The 17,279-nt window shown below is 50.8% G+C and overlaps 1 protein-coding gene across 3 annotated transcripts in view; it reads left to right on the top strand.

Annotated features, from left to right (window-relative positions):
* Nucleotides 1–10,276, top strand: part of UBOX5 (U-box domain containing 5) — a 58,308-nt gene extending 48,032 nt beyond the window's left edge. The window contains exons 4-5 of one of the 3 annotated variants that reach the window (XM_011974787.1): nucleotides 2,348–2,509; nucleotides 7,530–10,276. In XM_011974787.1, coding sequence (XP_011830177.1) covers nucleotides 2,348–2,509; nucleotides 7,530–7,651 — 284 coding nt within the window. In that variant the 3' untranslated portion in view covers nucleotides 7,652–10,276. Of the gene's footprint in view, nucleotides 1–2,347; nucleotides 2,510–7,524 lie in introns of all 3 variants that reach the window. The other 2 variants (XM_011974777.1, XM_011974795.1) reach the window with 2 other exon arrangements.
* Nucleotides 10,277–17,279: the final 7,003 nt, after the last annotated feature.

Below are 17,279 nucleotides of genomic sequence, written 5' to 3'. Positions count from 1 at the left end.
GGATTCTAGCAATTCTCCTGCCTCTGCCTCCCTAGTAGCTGGGACTACAGGCACACGCTGCCACGCCCAGCTAATTTTTTGTATTTTATTAGAGACAGTGTTTCACCATGTTGCCCAGGCTGGTCATGAACTCCTGAGCTCAGGCAATCCACCTGCCTTGGCCTCCCAAAATGCTGGGATTACAGGCATGAGCTACAGTGCCTGGCCCCTGTTAATAGTTTTAAATGGTTCTGTTTGCTAGTGTTAGGATTTTTGTATTCATTAGTGAAGTTGGACTGTAGTTGTGTGTGTGCGTGTGCCATCTTTGGTCAGGTGTTATCAATGTATTTTTTTGTTAAATTTAGAATTTTTTCTTTTCTGTGCTCTGGAACAATTGAATAGTATTGGAGTACCCACTCTGCCTGTCTAGTAGAAGTCCCTGTGATTGTCAGTGCCTGGTGCTTGTGGAGGGTAGCTCTTTGACACCTTTTCTTTCTTTCTTTTTCTTTCTTTCTTTCTTTCTTTCTTTCTTTTCTTTCTTTCTTTCTTTCTTTCTTTCTTTCTTTCTTTCTTTCTTTCTTTCTTTCTTTCTTTCTTTCTTTCTTTCTTTCTTTCTTTCTTTCTTTCTTTCTTTCTTTTTCTTTCTTTTGTCTCTTTCTCTTTTCCTTCCTTTCTTTCTTTCTCTTTCTTTCTCTCTCTTTCTTTCTTCCTTTCCTTTCCTTTCCCTTCTTTTCCTTCCTTTTTTTTTTTTTTTTGAGATGGAGTCTCACTCTGTCGCCCAGGCTGGAGTGCAGTGGTGTGATCTTGGCTCACTGCAACCTCTGCCTCCTGAGTTCAAGCGATTCTCCTGCCTCAGCTTCCTGAGTAGCTGGGATTACAGGCACGCACCACTAATTTTTGTATTTTCAGTAGAGACAGGATTTGGCCATGTTGACCAGACTGGTCTTGAACTCCTGACCTCAGGTGATCTGCCTGTCTCAGCCTCCCAAAGTGCTGGGATTACAGGTGTGAGCCACTGTGCCTGGCCTGGCAGCCTTTTCTTTTTCCTTATGGAAATTATTCTATTTAGAGTTGATCATTCTTTTAGTTTCCTATGTTCTTCTAAAAGACTATGCAAATAGTATGCTTAATGTTTATTTCTGTGTCTTTGGTTTTAAGAGTAAATTCTAGTTAACACGACCTTCAGAAACTCCTGGAAGCATCTGAGATGCAGTGGGGTGGAACAAGGAAAAATGTCCTTAGACATCAATGTCAGTTTGTGGAGGCCTCAGTCCTGTTGGCCTTGACAGACTTGGTGACTTAGGACCACGCTGACTAGGGCTCCTTCAAGGCCCTAAACTGATGTCCTGTGTCCTGCTAACAGTGGACAGAAGGTTCCATTCCCCTCTTTGGGACAGCATTGCAAATTTTGCTGCCAGGCAGGTCCCTGGGGCTTTTCTTGGGCAGCTGTCCCCCTATCCTTTTGGCCTTCACCCTCATTCCATGGCTTGGCTTTCTATTGATCCTACACTGAAGGTTCCCTAAATTGTGGCGTGGTCAACGTGGGGTCTTAGTTCTATTCGGTAATAACTGCTTTGTTTTACTTAACAGGGAAGAGAGGACATGAACACCTAGAAAATGCAGATGAACCCCCCTGGGGGGTGGTGGGGTCCCCAGAAGGGTGGAGTTAGGGAAAGAGAAGACTAAGGCCGCTGGGGAGGGAATGGGGGCCAGGGAGCAGGAGTCCAAAGCTGGCATTTGCTTGCCCCAGTTATTTTCTTGGCCAGCAAGGAGGCCTTTAGAAAGGAGGCTGGGCACCGTGGCTCACGCCTGTAATCCCAGCACTTTGGGAGGCCGAGGCAGGTGGATCACGAGGTCGGGAGATCTGGCCAACATGGTGAAACTCCGTCTCTACTAAAATACAAAACATTAGCCAGGCATGGTGGCGCACGCCTGTAGTCCAAGCTGCTTGGGAGACTGAGACAGAGGGATCGCTTGAACCCAGAAGGCGAAGGTTGCAGTGAGCTGAGATGGCACCCCTGTACTCCTCAGCCTGGGCGACAGACCAAGACTCCGTCTCAAAAAAAAAAAAAAAAAAAAAAGGAGGGTGCAGTTCTGCAGTTGAACCACGAGGTGGCTCATGCCTGCCTAGCAGTTTCTCCAGGAGAAGAAAAGCCTGAAGCGGGTGGGATGGGCAGGAACTGTCAGGATTCCTAGGGCTTCACCTCCCGGTGTTCTGTTATAGTGTGCCAGTAGACATTAGAATGGAGTTTCATTACATTGATGTGTGAGATTGGAGGTGCCGTTTTTATAGCCCTCGAAGGACTTGGGGCTATTCTCTTTTGCGGAGCCTGTCTCTGGATGTTGTGCTGTGCGCATCTCTCGACAGGTCCACTGTCCCACGAGCAGAAGCTGTCACAAAGCTTGGAAATTGCCTTGGCATCCACCCTTGGCTCCATGCCCTCCTTCACGGCACGGCTGACCAGGGGACAGCTCCAGCACCTTGGCACAAGAGGGAGCAGCACTTCCTGGAGGCCTGGCACCGGCTCGGGTAACATGGGCCCCGCCATCTCCTTGGAGCCTTGGAATGGGTGGTCTGTTTTCTGTGTCTGGATGCTGGGCCAAGTCCCTGGGGGCTCTGTGGACCTGCCTGGCCAGCCTCCCCTTTCAGTTCCAACACCCAGCCTGGGAGAGAACCTGTTCTCCTGCCTTTTCCAGGGGTAGTTGAGGGGCTGCCTATGAACTTAAACTCCTCACAAGAAAAGCTTTCTTTAGTCAATCCTTAGTAATTCTGTGGATATAGGGCTTGGCCACCCTCTGCTGTGTTTCCTTGTGAGATCTAATGTTATTTTCTCCTGAGGATTTTTGTTTCTCTTTTTTTGGTTGTTATTTATTTATTTATTTATTGAGGCTGCGTCTTGCTCTGTTGCCCAGGATGGAGTGGCACAGTCTCAGCTCACTGCAACCTCCACCTCCTGGATTCAAGCTATTCTGCTGCCTCAGCCTCCTGAGTAACTGGGATTACAGGCGCCCACCACCCTGGCTAATTTTTTGTATTTTTAGTAGAGACGGGATTTCACCATGTTGTCCAGGCTGGTCTCGAGCTCCTGACCTCGTGATTCGCCCTCCTCAGCCTCTCAAAGCTCTGGGATACAGGAGTGAGCCACCGCGCCTGGCCTTTTTTGTTATTTTTTCTCATCTAGTCTGTCTCCAATCTGACATCCAGGGCACTTTATGTAAATGTAAAGAGAGGTTTGGTTGGGTTTGTTGTCCTCATCCCTTCAGATTATTCAGATTCAGTGTCTTAGAAAGAGCAGTGGCAGCTTATGGGCCAATTTTGCCTAAAATGAACCTTGGCCCCTACTGTATGCCAGAATCTATTAGGATACAAAGCAAGAGAAACTGATTGCAGCACGAGGCATTTTTTATGAGATGGAGCCCATGCAACGCCTTCTCTCTTGGCTTTTAGGCTGTTTTGCTTCTTTTCTCCTATCTTCGGTGGTCCCTCTTCAGTTTCCATTGCCAATTGCTTTCTCTACCAGCTCTGGCTCTGGACTCTCTAATCTCAATACTCTCTGTTACCCAAGTGAGAACCCACGTCTCTGGCGACTGCCCATGTTTCCCTGTAGCTTCTGCCTCTCCCTGGAACTAATCCTGCCACCCTGACAGCACTCAGCATCCTCTCTCTTTTTTCTTTTTTTAAGATGGAGTCTTGCTCCTGTTGTCCAGCCTGGAGTGCAATGGCGCAATTTCAGCTTACTGCAGCTTCCGCCTCCTGGGTTCAAGTGATTGTCCTGCCTCAGCCTCCCAAGTAGCTGGAATTACAGGGGCCCACCACCACGCCTAGCTAATTTTTGTATTTTTAGTAGAGATGGGGTTTCACCATGTTGGCCAGGCTGGTTTCGAACTCCTGACTTCAGGTGATCCACCCGCCTCGGCCTCCCAGAGTGCTGGGAATATAGGCGTGAGCCATCGTGCCTGGCCCCAGCATCCTCTCTCAAGGAAACATTCAGACTCTGCACTGCTCACATCTGCCTTCCAGAGCTTTTCCCCCTCACTGTCCCCTTCGTCCCACCTGGGTAAGGGCAGCATCTTCTGTCTTGTAATGAAGCTTCTAACACAGAAGTCATTCTCCATTTCCTTCAGTGTCCCCATCCTGATATTCTGTTCATTATCAGGTCCTATCCATCCTCCCCCAAGGTAGACCTCAGGTTAGTCCCCTGCTCTCCTTCCTTGGCCCCTGCCCTGGCCGCCCGCTGCCTCACCCCAGACTCCTGCAGTAGCTCCTGCTGGTATCCCCCATCCTTGCCTCACTGTGGCTCGTCATCCTCACAGCAGTCAGATCTTTTTATCATGTCAGCCCATCACTGTGTTCCACTCCTTCAAATCCTTCCATGGCATCCCCTGAACTTAGGATAAAACCTCAACTCCTGCTCCCTCTGAGGTCCTGCTTGCTGGAGCCCCCATGTCTCCTCCTCTGCAGTCTTATCTGAAGCCCACTCTCACTGTGTCTTTTTTTTTTTTTTTGAGACAGAGTCTTGCTCTGTTTCACTCCGTTGCCCGGGCTAGAGTACAATGGTGCAATCTCGGCTCACTGCAACCTCCACCTCCACCTGCTGGGTTCAAGCAATCCTCCTGTCTCAGCCCCCACTAGTAGCTGGGATTATAGGCATACACCACCAAGCCCAGCTAGTTTTTTTTTTGTTTGTTTGTTTTTTGTATATTTAGTAAAGACAGTGCTTTGCCATGTTGGCCAGGCTGGTCTCAAACTCCTGACCTCAGGTGTTCCACTTGCCTCAGCTTCCCAAAGTGCTGGGATTACAGGTATGAGCCACCGCACCCAGCCTCACTATGTCTTTTTCTTTTCTTTTCTTTCTTTCTTTCTTTTTTTTTTTTTTTTTTTGAGACAGAGTCTTACTCTGTCGCCCAGGCTGGAGTACGGTAGCATGATCTCGGCTCACTGCAACCTCTTCCTCCCTGGTTCAAGCAATTCTCCTGTCTCAGCCTCCTAAGTAGCTGGGACTACAGGCGCCCACCAGCATGCCTGGCTAATTTTTGTATTTTTAGTAGAGACGGGGTTTAACCATGTTGGTCAGGCTGGTCTCGAACTCCTGACCTCAGGTGATCCACCCGCCTCGGCCTCCCAAAATGCTGGGATTACAGGCGCGAGTCACCGTGCCTGACCACTGTCTTTTTCTTTAATGGATAGTCTGTTCTTTGTGCTTGCTCTCCTTTCATTCTTCGTGGCTGGCTCCTTTTTATTCTCACAGCTCTTCCTACAGGAGGCCATGTTAGCCCACCCTGTTCAAAGCAAGTCCTCTTTTTTATCCTCTCACTTAATCACCTCAGTTTGCAGTTATATACTTGGGTTTCCAGTCTGCCCAGGGCACAATAATTGTCTTTTCATTGATGATTTTTTTTTCCTGTCACTGAAACTGCCCCTGGGGCTCTGGGCCTCTGAGACCTTTTAATGGGACTTCTGGTCGGTGCTGGGGGGAATTAGGGCCCTCGCATGCTTCTGTGGTGTTGGGGCAGGTGTGGTTTTTAAAACTCTGATGAAAAATAAATTCTCATCATGCTCTGTGGGTCAGGCAGGTCTCTGAAGCCTCTAGCAGAGCCTGTATGAAAGGGGCACCACTGAAAAGCAGTCAGCTCTTTCCTCCTACTTCCTCCCCTCCCTTCTTTCCCCGCTCTCCCCACCTTCATTCCTCCCTTGCTTCTCTCTCCCTCCTTCCTTTCCCTGTAGAGGTTCAACTTTCCACTCACTGGGGAATTCTTGGCTTGTGTGCATAGGAGAGGTACCCGGTACTTTTATGTTGCTTAATGTTTGGCCCAAAGGAAACACCCACAGCCAGGCCACTCTTTCCTGGCTACAGTTCTCAGGGATGTGGAGGCAGGAACACTTCAGTTCCTGCTCTCCCGTGTAGGGCACCCCTGCCCTCCCTTCTTTGGTGCCTGGTGCCTGAGTGTCGATGTCAGGTCCATTCATCACATGTGAATGGAGCACTTGCCCTGTGAGGTGCTGTGCCAGGTCCTGAGGCCAGATGAGAAACATGGACATAGTCCTGACCCTCAGGGCCTGCAAAGCCTGGGGAGGAAGCAGGCATCCTACCTTGGAGGCTGAGAAGGGCTAGTGGGCTCTGAAAGCACAGGAAAGGGGCAGTCTGGGGTGGCTTCCTGGAATGAGTGTAGTCTGAGCAAGGTCTCCAGATAAGGACATTCTAGGCAAAGAGAACAGCAAGCACAAAGTGAGGGTGCCAGCAGCGCAGAGTGTGCAGAGAAGTGATTGGAAGCTGCTGGACTCTAAAAGTTGAGACTGGTGTGAAGAGAGGTGAGGAGGCTGGGTGGGCCGTGCAGGGAGTCTTGACTGTCCCAAAAGATGGGAAGACCCTAAAAGGTAGAAAGCAGAGGCATGGGGTGGTCAAGTTACATAGGTGGGTCATTGGAGGCAGCTTTCAGGACAGATTGAGAGGACAAGCCTGGAGCAGAGTGAATAAGTTAGGAAGAGATGCATTGAGCGGCCTGGATTATGGTGATGAAATGGACAGAGAGAAGGGGGTTTAAGAAACATTTCTGAAGCAAATTGGTTTGAGGTTCCTTTGGGGTCCTCCAGAGAGTAGTGGCTAGGAATGGAGACATGGACCGCAAGGAAGACAGGCAAGCCCATCCCCTGTCACTCTCCAGTGGGACCACGAGGGAAGGAAGAGCCATGGGTGCAGCCTAGTAGGGCATGGCCAGAGCTGCTCACTGTGACCCTCATTCAAGGATACCCTGCAGGAGTTGCGGAAGGAGGGAGAGCCTTCCCAGAGGGCCAGAGCAGCACAGGAGCGGGATTGAGGAGTCAGGAGCAGGGCTGCCAGTAGCAGTGAGGGGTCAGCAGGCTGCAGGGCTGAAGGGAGCAGGAGCCAGGTCCCAGTGGCAGGTGCGTTGCAGCCCTTAGCCCTGTCTCTGCTGACCTCCCTTCTCACACTTCCCCATCCTTGGTACACTGGACTACGTGCTGCTTTTCCTTTTGTTTTTTTTTTGTTTTTTTTTTTTCCTTTTTTGTAGAGACAGGATCTCACTATGTTGCCCAGGCTGGTCTCGAACTACTGGCTTCAAGTGATCCTCCTGCCTCAGCCTCCCAAAATGCTGGGATTACAGGCATGAGCCACCCCACTGGCCTGCGTTTTCCTTCTCTTGTCGCCTCTCACATTTCTTGCAGTTTATCTTGTCAGAGTGAGCTGTGCCTTGCTCCAGCCTTGGCCACCTATTGCGGGGGAAAGTATACCTTGCTAGGAGACCAGGAGAAAGGGCCCAGTACTGCCTGCTGCCCTCAGAAGCCAACTCTTCTCAAGCATTTGTAGAGGCACTGAGATTTGGTCAAAGATGATAGAGAAGAGGCCTCCCAAGTTCCTGGGCTCCCTCTCCCGCTTCCACTCCCCTCCCTGATCAGCCTGGGGTGGGCTTGGGAGGGATGAAGCCAGATGCTGCAGCTGCACGGTGGGAAGGCTCTGCCTCTCAGAGCAGCGTGGACCACGGAGCAGCTTTCCTAACCCTGACCTGTTTTCCTTCCTGATTTACCAGAGCAGCCTGGGAGCATCCCAGGCCCCGAGTGTGCCTCCTGCAAAAGAGTGTTTTCTCCCTACTTCAAAAAGGAGCCGGTGTACCAGCTGCCCTGTGGCCACCTGCTGTGCCGACCCTGCCTGGGTGAGAAGCAACGCTCCCTGCCCATGACGTGCACAGCCTGCCAGCGGCTGGTTGCTAGCCAGGACGTGCTGCGGGTCCACTTCTGAGTGACTGGCCTCCACTGGAGGAGACCCATCGCTGGGAGGAGCTGAGGGGGAACAGGAGCAGGGCCACCGCACCCCCGAGGTCTGGCCAGGCCCCAGGCACAGAGCTGCCTGCTCCCTCCCGGGGCTCTTCTTCATCACCTCACAGTGTAGCACACTGCTTCTGCGCTGGTGGCAATAGGGCAACAAAGCCATAGGCCGGAGGGCGGGGGGATGTCCCTGCCTCCCCGCCACTCCCCCTGCCTGAGCCCAGGGCCTGTTGGAGCCAGCCCCACCCTAGGCAGGAAGATGCCTGCTGAGGGCCCCCTATGCAGTTCGCATACCCCCCTATCCAGCAGGGCACTGTGGGTGGCTCACCCTAGATTGTGGCCGAGATCTCAGGAGTCTCTGCCTTCAGGGTCACCAAAAGTGGACCTTGGGGGCAGTGGGGGTGTCTGTGGAACGCATGACTCAGCCCCCCAACTGGCAGCCTTAATAAAGCGATGGTTGATGTCTGCTGTGGGCTTCCTCCTGGTGGACTGCCCATCTGTGTGGTCACACTCCTGTCACCCACCTACACCTACACAAGTGGAGCTCACAGGGTAGCTGTGTGCAGTCACTGCAGCCCGCCAGGCTGTCATTCCTGTCGACGGCCTGAACGGACACAAACTGGAATTTTCAGATCTGTCCCCTGCGTGGGGACTCAGAACCCAGGTTTGCAGGTGGGCATACGTGGTGGGAGGGTGAATGACTCCCTCTGGCCAGTGCCAGCCATGCTTAGCTGGCTCCTGAAACCGCTCCCTGAGGGGGAGCGCAGCGTTTCCATGTGCGGCCGGTTTCAGGAAAAATACTTGTTTATAGGCTGCATCCTTTTTTCAGCCCAACATTTAACTTTATGGAGTCCCAAAGGGAAAATATATCCATATCCCTACAACTTGGTACTCTTACGAGATTCCAGCCACTAGAAGAACCTCAGTGAGAAAACATACCCGCCTTTCCCTGTTCCCTTCTAAGCACGTTTGGGAAGGAGCTGCCTAGGGATGCTTTGTCAAGCTGTATTTTACCCTTGAGCTTAGCCGCAGGTCCTGTGAACAGGCCGTGGCTGCACTGCGCTTTCTTTTCCTTTAGGCTGTCCAGGGCTCTAGTCCACACCCAAGACTTTAGAGATCTGGGTTTGGGGTTAGGTTGCTTTTTTTTTTTTTTTTCAATTGAGACAGGTTCAGTCTCTGTTGCCCAAGCTTGAGGGCAGTGGTGCAATCATAACTCATTGCAGCCTTGAACTCCTGGGCTTAAGGAATCCTCCCACCTCAGCCTCAGGTAGCAGGAACTATAGGCATGTACCACCATGCCCAGCTAATTTTCTTATTTTTTGTAGAGACAGGGTCTTGCTATGTTGTCCAGACTGGTCTCAAACTCGTGGGCTCAAGCAATCCTCCCAAAGTGCTGAGATTGCAGGTATGAGCCACTTTACCTAGACAAGCCTGCATTTTTTTTTGAGTTCCTACATCACTTGTCCACAAAGATGGCTTCAGAGAGGTGGTCACATGCTCCCCTCTGCTTCCCATTGGCACTGGCCTTGATGCAGCCCTCACATGAGATTTGAGGGTCTGCATGAATGGTCTGTGCCGCCCTGGCTGGCGAGGTTCCTGTGTGCCCCTGGCTTTCTGGGTTTGTGCCTCTCCAGAATCTTGCCTTACCCTCTGGTGTGCTTGTGTTCTTAGAAAAGCCCCAGCATGGCTGGGCACGGTGGCTCATGCCTATAATCCCAGCACTTTGGGAGGCCAAGGTGGGTGGATCACTTGAGGTCAGGAGTTCGAGACCAGCCTGGCCAACATGGCAAAACCCCATCTCTACTAAAAATACAAAAATTAGCTGGGCATGGTGGTGTGTGCCTGTAATCCCAGCTGCTCGGGGGGCTGAGGCACGAGAATCGCTTGAACCCAGGAGGCAGAGGTTGCAGTGAGCTGAGATGGTGCCACTGCACTCCAGCGTGGATGACAGAGTGAGACTCCTTCTCAAAAAAAAGAAAAAAGCCCCAGCATGTAGCAAAAGCATTTCTTGGTGAGTGTGGGGGCTGGTGATTCCCACCTTCCACCTGTCATGGTCTCAGGGAACAGCCTACTTCCCACCAGCATCTTGACACCCACAGTGTACTCTGGCTGCTGGGAACCCATCTCTCTGGGAGAAATCCTGTCCACCCAACCCCAAGAGCCCTAGCGTGCAGTCAGCGTCAGCACAGTGCTCCCAGATGAGGGCCGGACTGCCTCCCCTTAAACAGCTGTGTTGGAGGTACTGCCCAGACCGCCTGCAGGGCCCTGGGGATCTGCATTTCTAACAGGCTCCTGCCCCCAAGACTGGTCTGGTGGAAAACCCAGCCTGGGAGCCCCTGGAATGGCAGGCCCTGTCCTAGATACAGGTGGAGCCATGCCCAGGAGTTGCATTCGTTTTTCTTATTTGAAAGACTTCCCCCAAAAGGAAGTGGTCTTTTCACTACCCTTGCCAGAAACATGCTAAGCAGCTCTGTTTCTGTCCCCTAGAAAATGGGAATAAAATTTCTTTTGCTGTCACCTGGCTCTGTAGGCAGTGTATTTCTCACTAGAGCCTGGACCCAGGCACAGAACAGCTGTAAACATGCAGAGTTTAGGTCCACAGACGGAGAAGACTCAGGATGCCAGAGCCTTGCTGTGGCCCTGCTGCCCTCCAGGGACCTTCCACCCCCTCCATGACCACAGGGTCCGCGGGCACATGTCTCTTCCCCTTCCTGTGACATTGACTCGATGGCCCTCTGAACGCTGGTCAGGGCCATGGTACCCCTGTGGTTTGGTGGGGGCAAAGGGGCCCAGGCAGCACCAGTCTCCAAATCTCCCAAGGTGCAAAGGTCTACCCTGTGACTGCCTGTGGCCATTCTCTGTCCTCACTTGCAGTGGCTGGCTCTCCAGTTGCCCTTCCAGCCCCTGAGTAGGTGGAAGAGAGGCTGGCGTCAGAAAAGAAGTAGATGAACCAAATGGCCAGGAAGAAGAACAGCTGCTCACAACGTTCCATGTTCCTGCAGCTGGGCTGCGAGGCCCCGGAGCATCTGGGGCATGGGGCTTAGTAGCTTCTCCCAGCCCCACACCTGCCCGGCTTCCCCGCTAGCCCTCCAGCTTGAGGCCTCCCAGTGGCTGGGCACTTTTCCATTCCCCAGGAGATGGGCCTTCTGACGCTGGGTTGCTGTAAGTAGGTCTGCAGACAAAGAGTCCTGCCCTGGAGGAAACCGCTTTGCCTGCCTGGCCACCTGCCTGTGGTATTGTGACATTGTGAGGCTGGGCTGGCTGCCATTGTGATGGCCACTGGGGTGGGAAGCGGCTTCAGGCTGGTTTCTCCCCCAGGGCTCCTGTGGGCCTTTGTTGAGCAGGTCCTGGCTTCAGAGCTGGCCACCGCACCGCCCCCCCCCCCCCCCCCCCCCCCCCCGCCCCCCGAGGTAGGCCTGCTGTCACCTCACCTGGCTGCTCAGCGTGCTTGCCAGGTCTTTCCTTACAGTTCTGAATTGGAAGGGGCGTGGCTGGGTTGGAAATTAGTGAAAACTGCACTGTCCAGTAGAGTAGCCCCTAGCCACAGTGGCTATTCAATTAAAAGTAAATGAAATTTTAAACTCAGTTCATTACTCACACCGCCCACATTTAAAGTGCTTGATAGTCACATGAGGTTAGTGGCTACTGGGTTTCAGCCATAATCCCAAAAGACACAGTCCCAAAAGCCATAACCCTGAATGTTGAAATCCCTAAAGATCAAAATCCCTAAAGTATAAAATCCCTGATGTCTAATTGAATCCCAAACCATAAATGACAGATTTGTAATTAGGTACAATCAAGTCTTCTTACATTTGAACTTTTGAGATTGTGATGTTTAGGATTTCAGCCTTCAGGGATTTTGATCTTTTGGGATTTCAACATTCAGGATTATGGTGATTGGGATCCTGTTTTGGGGGTTAGGATCAGCACAGGTGGGTCCTATATTGGACAACACAGATATAGACCATTTCCACCATCACCAAAAGTTCTCCTGGACAGTGCTGGGTCAAAATAAGAGCTTGTTCCCCTTCCCTGTTATGAACTGTCACCTGAGAGAGGAGGAAAGCTCCCCCCCCTATGGGGGCAGGAGAACAGAACAATGGGGTACAAAATCAGACAGTTTTTGTTTTCAGTTTTCAGTACATTGAAATGTACCCCATTTCAGGCACCTCTCTGCAAGGGAGGGCGTGCATTACAGCTGCTGGGTGAGAGCTCCACCTGGCTGTAATGCACGCCCTCCCTTGCAGAGAGGTGCCTGAAATGGCTCTGTCTGTGCCAAGAGGTGTGACAAGATCTCCAGCGTGACACGGGACTAAGGGGAGGACATAGGAAGAAGACTTGGAATGGTCAAGTTTATTCCATCAGGGTTTTCACCAATAATAGGATAATGCTACCCTTAACCCAGCTACCAAGTGACCACCAGACAAACATCTTGATGTTTTCCCTTCCAATGTTTTTCTGTAAAGAAAAAAATATTTATAGGTATATAGTGTGTGAGGCTGTTGCCTGCTATTTCTAACACTATCTCATGGACATTTGCCTTTGTCATTAGATACTCTTCTATAAAGCTCATTTGTAGGCCGGGCGCAGGGGCTCATGCCTGTAATCCCAGCACTTTGGGTGGCCAAGGCAGGCGGATCACCTGAGGTCAGGAGTTCGAGACCAGCCTGGCTAACATGATGAAACCCAGTCTCTACTAAAAATACAAAAATGAGCCGGCGTGGTGGTGGGTGCCTGTAATCCCAGCTACTCAGGAAGCTGAAGTGGGAGAATCACTTGAACCCAGGAGACAGAGGTTGCAGTAAGCCAAGATGGCACCACTGTACTCCAGCCTGGGCGACAGAACAAAACTCCGTCTAAAACAAACAAACAAATTCAGATTCAGTAAGGAAAAAGACTGATGGATGTGACTGCCTTAAAAAAAAGAATCCGCTGTGCATAGTGGCTTACACCTGTACTTCCAGCTCTTTGGGAGGCCAAGGAGGGAGGATCACTTGAGCCTAGGAGTTTGAGACTAGCCTGGGCAACACAGGGAGACTCTGTCTCTACAAAAAATACAAAAATTAGCTGGGCATGGTGGTGCGTGCCTGTAGTCCCAGCCACTCAGGAGGCCGAGGCAGGAGAATCGCTTGAGCTTGGGAAGCAGAGGTTGCAGTGAACCGAGATCGTGCCACTGCACTCCAGTCTGTGCGACAGAGGGAGACTCTGTCTCAAAACAAACCAAAAACCTCTTACATGGCAAAATTCATTAGCAAGTAAAAATAAAAATTACAAGCTGGGAAAATATATTTGCAACCTATGTTAAATGGTTAATATCCATAACACATAGCTTCTAAAAATAACAGATTCACAAAGAAATACAAATGACTTTTAAACATGTAAACAATGTCCAGCCTCGCTCATAATATGATGAAATAAAGAGGACCATGAAATGCCACTTCTTGCTTAGCAGATTGGCGAAAATCTCCATGTTTGGTCACAATCTGTAGGTGAGACTTTGGGTTAACGGGAGCTGTCATATACTACTGCTGAAAATACAAAGGATACAGTCTTTGGCGGGGAATGTGGCAGTACCTGGGCAAGTCACGTATGCATGTACCCTTCTACCCAGCCATCCTACATCTAGGATTCTAGTCCAAAGATCCCCTGGAAAAATATGAAAAGAATTCTAGCCCCACCAGCAGGCAGCCTGGGCACCCAGAGTTGATCTTTACGGGGCTGAGGAGCCATGCCGCCCTCCACGGAGGCGCCAGCTGTGTCCAGCCTATGGGCCCAGAAGCAAGTGCTTTACACATGCATGATTTTATAAAGGAGATTATAGAGACCTTGGAGGCCATCCATGCATGTTAAAAACTTTTGCATTCAAAAGTGTTAATAAAAGTTTATATATTGAATAAACAATGTCCTAGGCATTGCACTAAATGCCTATGTATTATCTTATTTAATCCCCACTTGGAGTTAGGATGAAACAGAGGCTCAGACCACAAGGCGCTCCTCTGATTGCCTACACAACCTACAGAAGTGTCTTCACTTGGTTCCAAATCCACTGTGCGATCCAGAACCAGAGGCACAACAGAGTCTAATTATGGAATAACAACCTCATGACCAGGCTCCAGCACAGCCTTTGAAATTCAGTATAACACCTCTAGGCACAAAAATAAAAGATGCTCCCCCCACAAAGGCTCAGCAGAGTTAGTCACATGTAAATATACGAATCTCCTGGTTGAAATGTGAATGGAAAAGTACTCGTGTGCAGTTCCTGGGAGAGGAGGCACAGACGGGCTCAAGAATGGCCCTATCTGCGACTCAGGGCACTGGGTACTAGGATCCTGTTGAGGTGCGCTGCCTCTTTCCAGAGACCCCGGTGTGGGATACATGTGGCCAAAGAAGATCCAATTTGAAAAAGAAACTAAACTGGGTGTTGGGAAACCTTGTGAGAGTTGGTAACCAAAGGAGGCCTGTGTGGTCCTGGTGGAGTGGGAAGGTGTGAGGGGCAGACAGTGGAACAGGCCCAGGAAGAGGTCAGGAAGCAGAGGCGGGAGTCGGGAGCAAAGCTGGGCTGAGGCCTACAATGTCCTCTAAACTGCTGGAGAGAACTGGGCTTGAAAAGGGAGGGGACAGGGAATCAGCATGGGGAGACAGAGGCACAGGCTGGCCTCCCCGCCCATGATTCTTGATACCCTTCCCTTGGGCCCAGGGCCCAGACACCAGCTCTGACTCAGCGGATGAAATGCAACCCCATGGCTCATTAATTAGGAAGCCTGTAATTAGCCTGTCTCAGAAACCAGGAGCCTCCAGAGAGAGCCCCTCTCACCTGCCTTCCTCCCTCCTGCCCGAAGGATGACATCAAGCTGGGGAGGTCCGGCTCCTGGGACTGAGGAGGGGAAAGCAGAGTGTGAGCAATAGGGGGAATGAAATACCAGGCACGCATGCACGCGTGTCTGCATGCGACAGCCTCGGCGAATTGACCTTCAGTCATGAGATGATGGAAATTATGCTAAGTGGCCTAAACACTAAATGTTTCCTCTACTGAAGAAACCCCAGGGCAGGCTTGGGCGTGGCCCAGGTGGGTCTACAACACCTGCAAAGCTGCGAGCCCCTGCAACTAAGTCTGAGAGTGAAACCGCTTCTGTGACCAGAATGTGGTTGGCACCGCGGTGTGACTCGGCAGTACTGCTTAGATGGCTGCTTTTAGCTGCCTCCCTCACGGATTCCCTGCAGCTCCTTTTGCACCTTTCTCTTCAACCTTGGATTTTTCCACCTTGGAAAAATCTGTTCCAAAGCTTAGTCTCCTTTCCTCCTGGCTTCATGCCACTGTGATTATTTGAAATTATTGGCTGCCAATTATTTGGCCCACTTTCCCAGCCAAAAGTGGGCTCTGTTCCTTCTCTTGACCTTGGAGAGGGTTGTGGCTGCTTCCACCTATAAAGCATGGCAACACTGACCTGTGATTTCTGAGGCTATCATAAAATGCCACATCACTCTGCCCTTGTTTTCTGGAGATTGACTCTTCATCGAAGCCCTGAGCAGCCATTCAATGGCTTCAAGAGTGAATCCAGGCTGGGCGCAGTGGCTCATGCCTGTAATCCCAACACTTTGTGAGGTCAAGACGGGTGGATCACCTGAGGTCAGGAGTTCGAGACCAGCCTGTCCAACATGGTGAAACCCCATCTCTACTAAAAATACAAAAATTAGCTGGGTGAGGTGGTGGGTGCCTAATCCCAGCTACTCAGGAGACTGAGGCAGGAGAATTGCTTGAACCCAGGAGGTGGAGGTTACAGTGAGCTGAGATCTCGCCACTGCACTCCAGCAAGACGCTGTCTCAAAAAAAAAAAAAAAAAAAAAGTTGAATCCACCTCACAGGAAAGCAGGCAGTCCAGGCAACAGCGCCCCAACTGAGCTGAGCCTTCGGGCAACTCCCCCCCAAGTGCCCAGGCATGTGAGTGAAGAAGGCCCAGGTGATTTCAGCTTGTAGCCCTCCCTTCCTTCCTGTGGAGGCCCCAGACATTGTGGAACAGATAAAAGGTGTTCATTGTGACCTTCAGAACCTGTGAGCATAATAAAATGGCGGTGGGTTGATGCCACTGCATTTTGAGTGATTTGTTACACAGCAACAGTAACGGAAACAACCACAAAATCCTAGATAATTGCTACAACAGGGCTGGGGAAGGACGGAGAAACCAGGAGGCAAAGTCGGGATCCTCCTTAGCCAAGAGGGACTGCAAATGCTCCTATGCTGATAATTCGTACCCTTCACTGCTACTGGGCCCGGGCAGGCAGACAGAGGACACACCAACTCGACTGGTCATTTACCCAAGACCCAGGGTTGGGTCCATGGTGGGTCCTGGGGACGTAGTGACCAAAAGGACCACTCTCTAGTAGGACAGAAAGAGAGGGAAACATGTGAATAAAGCACATCTAGGGCTCCACATTGACCTGAAGGGGGAGGAGGAGGAGGTTAGTTTTGCTAAGGTTAGGGGTGGGGGCAGGAAAGATGAGACTCAGGTTCTGATATCAGAAGATATTTCAGTGGGCCAGGTGTGGTGGCTCATGCCTGTAATCCCAGCACTTTGGGAGGCCAAAGTGAGAGGATCGTTTGAGCCCAGGAGTTCAAGACCAGCATGGGTAACGTAATTAGCTGGGCATGGTGGCACACGTCTGTAGTCCCAGCTATTCAGGAGGCTGAGGTGGGAGGATCGCTTGAGCCCAGGAGGTGAAGGCTGCAGTGAGCTGTGTTTGTGCCACTGCCCTCTAGCCTGGGCAACAGAGTGAGACCCTGTCTAAAAGAAAAGAAAAGATCTCAGTGGATTTGTAGGGGTGAGGGGTGCTTAGCTTTACAGCATTTATTTCCCTTCCTACTATCATCCTGGGTTCCTTTCAAGGCACTACCCTTTCTCCATTGCATTCACTCTGAAGGAGCTTTATTCAGACACTTGAGGATGGGCATCATCCAACCTAATCCAAAAAGCCAGTCCCTCCCTGGAGTAGGCATCTGAGCAGAGGGATCAGGAGGAAGGCACCTGCCTCGGCCTCCCAAAGCATTGGGATTACAGGCGTGAGCCAATGCGCTGGGCAGAAAATCCTTTTTAAAACATTCTAAGGAACCCAGCTTGTTTGGAGGAGAATATAGATATGGATTAATCTTAAATATTGCTTAAACTACTGAAATAATATAAATAAGATTTAAAAATAATCCATTTTAAGACAAGAAAGAAGGAAAAAGAAGTGAAAGGGTGTCATTGTAGATGGAAAACAGAAGCAATGAAACTGAAAGTTCGAGACCAGCCTGGGCAACATATGAGACCGTGTCGCTACAAAAAATTTTTTTTAAAAATTAGCTGGTGGCAGGCTGGGTGCAGTGGTTCACGCCTGTAATCCCGGCACTTTGGGACGCCGAGGCGGGCGGATCACGACGTCAGAAGATTGAGACCATCCTGGCTAACATGATGAAACCCTGTTTCTACTAAAAATTCAAAAAATTAGCTGGGCATGGTGGTGGGCACCTGTAGTCCCAGCTACT

Source organism: Mandrillus leucophaeus, unplaced genomic scaffold, assembly GCF_000951045.1.
Source record: "Mandrillus leucophaeus isolate KB7577 unplaced genomic scaffold, Mleu.le_1.0 Scaffold101, whole genome shotgun sequence".
NCBI classification, from domain to species: Eukaryota; Metazoa; Chordata; class Mammalia; order Primates; family Cercopithecidae; genus Mandrillus; species Mandrillus leucophaeus.
This window is presented reverse-complemented; position numbering and strand designations above follow the sequence as displayed.